The sequence below is a fragment of the Cololabis saira genome, chromosome 8 (genome assembly GCF_033807715.1).
Source record: "Cololabis saira isolate AMF1-May2022 chromosome 8, fColSai1.1, whole genome shotgun sequence".
NCBI classification, from domain to species: domain Eukaryota; kingdom Metazoa; phylum Chordata; class Actinopteri; order Beloniformes; family Belonidae; genus Cololabis; species Cololabis saira.
Genome location: NC_084594.1, coordinates 29282257 through 29286847, shown reverse-complemented (window position 1 = coordinate 29286847; position 4591 = coordinate 29282257). Strand labels below are relative to the sequence as shown.

Sequence of the window (4591 nt, the reverse complement as noted above, 5' to 3'; positions counted from 1 at the left end):
ATGTAGTTTGAAGCTCTACACGTCAATTTCACAACCAAACTTTACTTACTTCTGTCATATCGGACTGTGATTAACTTAATTAACATTTCCCTTATATTGTATTTGTTTTATCTGTAAATGCAGAAATAATAAGGTCTTTATATGTCATGTACCTGAGGTCTTGATGCACTTTTGGCACCAATTTGAGGACAAATCTGATCAGCCACACATGACGACACCTGTGAGGACATGCAAAGACTTCTTGATCATTCTTTCTTTTTTGTGAAAAGTACTACATTTTCTTTGCTTGACGTATTGCAAAAGTACTGCACAGCTCTACCTCAACGGTCATTTCGTAGCAGGAAAAGCAGGTGCTGTGAACATCAAAAGGAAGGTTTAAAACAACAAAAAAAAGTGATGTTTACAAGAACACCGAGGTCCAAAAACCACATAAGATATAACACTTTAAAAGACTTGTTCTCCGTTACCTTAGCTGCCTTTTACATGTCCTGACAGCAGCAGGGAGAGCTTTGGATTGACATAGTCAGGCATGTAAAAACAAAGTCCAAAGCTGGATGGAGTTTTACAGCACAGATTAATGATTTTTTTTAAATTGTTGACTTTAGACACAACGGTGAGTGGTGAATATGGGGCTGTTTTCCTTCTTTTTTTTGATGTTTCAGGTTATTCATTTTTTGTAGAACCCCAAATCAGAAAATGGTGGGGCAGCATGAAAAATGCATAACTTTAAATTCATTGAAATGTTCTCTCTCATCGATTTCAGTTCATCTGCTCATATACAACAATTCCTGTCCTCGAGGCCTCTCATGCACTCAGTTGGCTACATTATTTATTTATTCGTCTTTCTTCACACCACTTTCTTGTTTGATTGAGGGCAACAAAGATCTTCAGTCGTTTCTCTGACCCCTTCATCATGCAAGTATGTCTTAAGGTGTAGAACAATAGAATTTTTGGGTTTTTAATATCTCCACTCACTCTGCAAGAGGCATGTAAAAGTACGCTTGTAGTCCGGCTTCAGGGCTGGCTATTAACAGTCCAGATGCTTTTTTCCATCTTTGGTCTAGAGTGCAGGATATCCATTTCTTCAAGTGTGTGTGTTTGTTTTTATTTTTTGCATTTTGATTTAATGACCCAGCTTTATCTGACTGAGTTTATAAATAGCATCAGTTAATGCTGATATTTACTGAAAATGTTAGTCTCCTCTGTAGAATGTTGCCTGTTAATATTTTAACTTGGAATTGGTCTAAAGTAGCTACACCCAGCGCTGATGCACCAAAAAGCAAGTGTTTACACCTGAAAATCGGGTGGTGTTTAGAACATCCAATCATCCGTCAGACAGGACAGCCTGGATAGGTCAGTGGTCCATCACTGCTCCACGTGAAGAAAAACTCTGGACACTCATTCCAACAGATAATTTAGGGTCAATGAACACCCAAACACTCATGTTTGTGGACTGAGACAAGAAACCAGAGCATACAGAGAAAACTCGCTGGCAAAGACAACATAGAAAGTGCACAGACCCAGCTGAGAGTCGAACCAGGAACCAGTGCCACTGCGAGCCAACTTAAAGCTACTAAATTAATATTAGTTTATTATAATTCTTCATCTTGGAAGAGTAACAGTAGACTAAAAGTAGTATTTAAAATAAAACACGGGCATCAGAAATGCCAGTGGATTGCTTCACTCCAGGAAATAAGATGTTGAAATTTGTAGCAAAAGACAAAAAAAAAAAAAAAAAAAAAGGCATTTAAGATATATTGGGAAAAAAAAAGTTTATTTTAAACAAGCATAGAAAACAAGAGATCCTTCTCTTTTTCAAACTACCAATACAGTTTCAGTGCAATTCCAAAATATACATTTTCAGCAAGTTATTCACATCAGAAACAGCCATTTAAATAGTTGTGATTATCATTTGACAAATGTCCTAGCCAGAGGAAGCTCACACATGATACCTTCTTGAGGTAATACTTTGAAACATCCAATCTCCAATGTACAAAACAAAGCACTACACAATGAAATATTAAATATAATCAACAAAAACACAAGTACTATCGCACAATATAAACCAAAGCATTTGTAAACCAAGAAACTGAGTTGACAGTGTTCTTACAGGTATTTGGTTCGTGGATTTAATAAATACGCAGCCAATGCTGTTTCCTATCCACAGAGTTGTCAGTTACCCTTGTAAAAATCATCTGTGTTTTTAAAATTTTATTTTGAAATGATAATTTATCATCATTTAAAACAAGTAAACGCTGCAGCATTGAGGTACATGGAGGCCAAATAATATTGCAAAAAGCTACTCGTACCCTCTACCCTCAGATAAGAGTTATGACATTCAGTGGTTGCTCCTTTGACAAGGTTTGCCGGCAATACCGACAAATCTCTTTCACTCACATAAAATACCCTTCCTTTTAAGATAAAGTTCATAGTTTTGTCAGACCACAGCAGAGAAACAGCAAGTGCTAAAGGATGACACTGGAAAAAAAAAGAAGACATTTTTGAATTGAACCTCCATGTGCCTGGGGGATTTTTAAATGTGCTGGTCAGATAGTGACGACCGGCTAATGTGCAAGTTAGCAGCTTAATGTTTGTTGTCAGCTAACAAAGTTGTAAACTTTACCGCCAGCTGCTGGCAGGCTTAAAATTTACATCAGATTACACTTCTTGTTTCATCCACCATTCTGTAAACTGCCCAGTCTATAAATCCAATACTGACACATTTCAAGTCTTTTTCCACTTCCCCAGGTGCTACAGGTGAGCCACTACACAAAACTAGAAAAGTGGTTTAACGTGGACACAGATAGCAGAGTCTGTGTTTCTAAAACGGTTAATGATAAAAATATGAAAAGATGATGGCTGTCCCAAAAGTAGGTTTTTGATAGTTTTGATTCTAGTTGTCTTATATCAAAATCACTCTGGGAACGTTTTACCTGAACCGATTTAATGGCTAAAAACTAATCTCCAAACGCAGCTTTTGCAGTATTAAATCCTTTCCCTCAGTTAGTATGTTAGTATAGAGACTTCAACATTCTGATTAATGGGATTTTAAACACTTACTGTTGCTGTCATGATTGCAACAAACAATGTATTAGCACTGTATTAACACATCCGTCACTCATAGAATATCAGATTGTAAGGTACCTTGAATTAAATATGCCCTTTAAAAAGCAAAGAACATTTATATCATTCAATAATTGTGCCATTTCTCTAATATGCAAGAATCAAAAAGCACTCGAGGCATCATTCTGCACCCAGCCACAGAAGAATATAAGCCATTAAGACATAAATCATTGGAATATTTATCTCATTTCAGTATATTTAATGTACAGTCTCTAACTGCCATTAAAGACAGGCGACCTGTGGTCATCTTCTTAAAAAAGATTTAACATAAACAATGTAAATAAGCACAGCATTCACAGCTGAGCTCTGCTGACTTATCAAACCGCATCTTTGATGCTCATGGGGGTGATATAAATAAAATATACGCTTAGAATAGCAGACCACACTAGTTTAAGGTGTCCAGTTGTCAGTCATTTCAGCTACATGTTTCATAATAGCCTGTGAAAATACCACCCCACCCTCACAACCCATGAAAAAATGTTTTTATCATTTGTGAAGAGAGAGCATGTTAATATTTGCGTATCTGTGCTTTAACAGTGAAACGTAAGAGGGCAAAGGCATGGCCACAGGTACTAAATAGATGAAACACTCAACTACAAAAACCAAAAACTTTGGAGCATGCCTAGTTAAGGCCATACCCCAATCATTGACGTCACAGCCAGTTTTCTTCATCATCTGTCAAAAGGGAAAACATCACCTGTGACAATGTTTGGAGGTTGGCCAGGAGTGCAGCATGCTCTAATGTTTCAGCCCACACAGAATTTCTCTGCCTTCTGTAATTCAATGTTTGATCACCCTTCAAGACTCCTCATTTCTGTTGCATCCAGTCATTTTTTTGGGGGGGGGAAGATTCTTTACTTCACCTTTCAAAATGCTAGCCTTCAGGTCCTCTCACATTGTCCGTTGCCCTCTCTACCTAATACACTCCTCCTCTGATGTACTTTCTGATTCTTCATCGTCACTGTCTTCTAGCTCAGGAAGATCTCCCCACAAAAGCAGGTTCAGACCTACAGACAAATGTGAAGAAGACTTGTTAAACAATTATCAAATTGAAATTGCGTTGAGCTTTAAAAAGAAGCATATACTGACCCGTTGCATCCAGTCTGTTGAGAGTAGATACAGCATCGCTATTAAACATCCAGAAATGACCATTGTTGCAGGAGAGCAGGCAGGGTTTACAGGGGGCTACTACATGATAACCCACAACATTACCACTGGAAGCGAGAGGGAGAGAGAATAAAGAAGAAACATGAGTCAGCACTTTGCTGGGGGGCACTTCTGAAAAGTGCTAACTCCACTAGGGGCTACCCATTTTCCCTATGTACAAAAACAATAACAACAACAAAAGCCTGGGAATACAAAAGAGCTCAAACTGTTTATTACCAAACCCTGCTGAAACTGAAATGTTAAAAACCACAGGCTCAAACAGTTACATACAATTCATAATGTATATATATAATAATGTTCA

The 4591-nt window shown here is 37.6% G+C and overlaps 1 protein-coding gene across 1 annotated transcript in view; it reads right to left on the bottom strand.

Annotated features, from left to right (window-relative positions):
• Positions 1 to 1757: 1757 nt before the first annotated feature.
• The window catches only part of fam72a (family with sequence similarity 72 member A), a 4749-nt gene continuing 1915 nt past the window's right edge, over positions 1758 to 4591 (bottom strand). Inside the window, exons 3-4 of the mRNA XM_061727643.1 lie at positions 4213 to 4337; positions 1758 to 4130 (exon numbers count right to left, since the gene is read on the bottom strand). Coding sequence (XP_061583627.1) covers positions 4036 to 4130; positions 4213 to 4337 — 220 coding nt within the window. The 3' untranslated portion in view covers positions 1758 to 4035. The remainder of the gene's footprint in view (positions 4131 to 4212; positions 4338 to 4591) is intronic.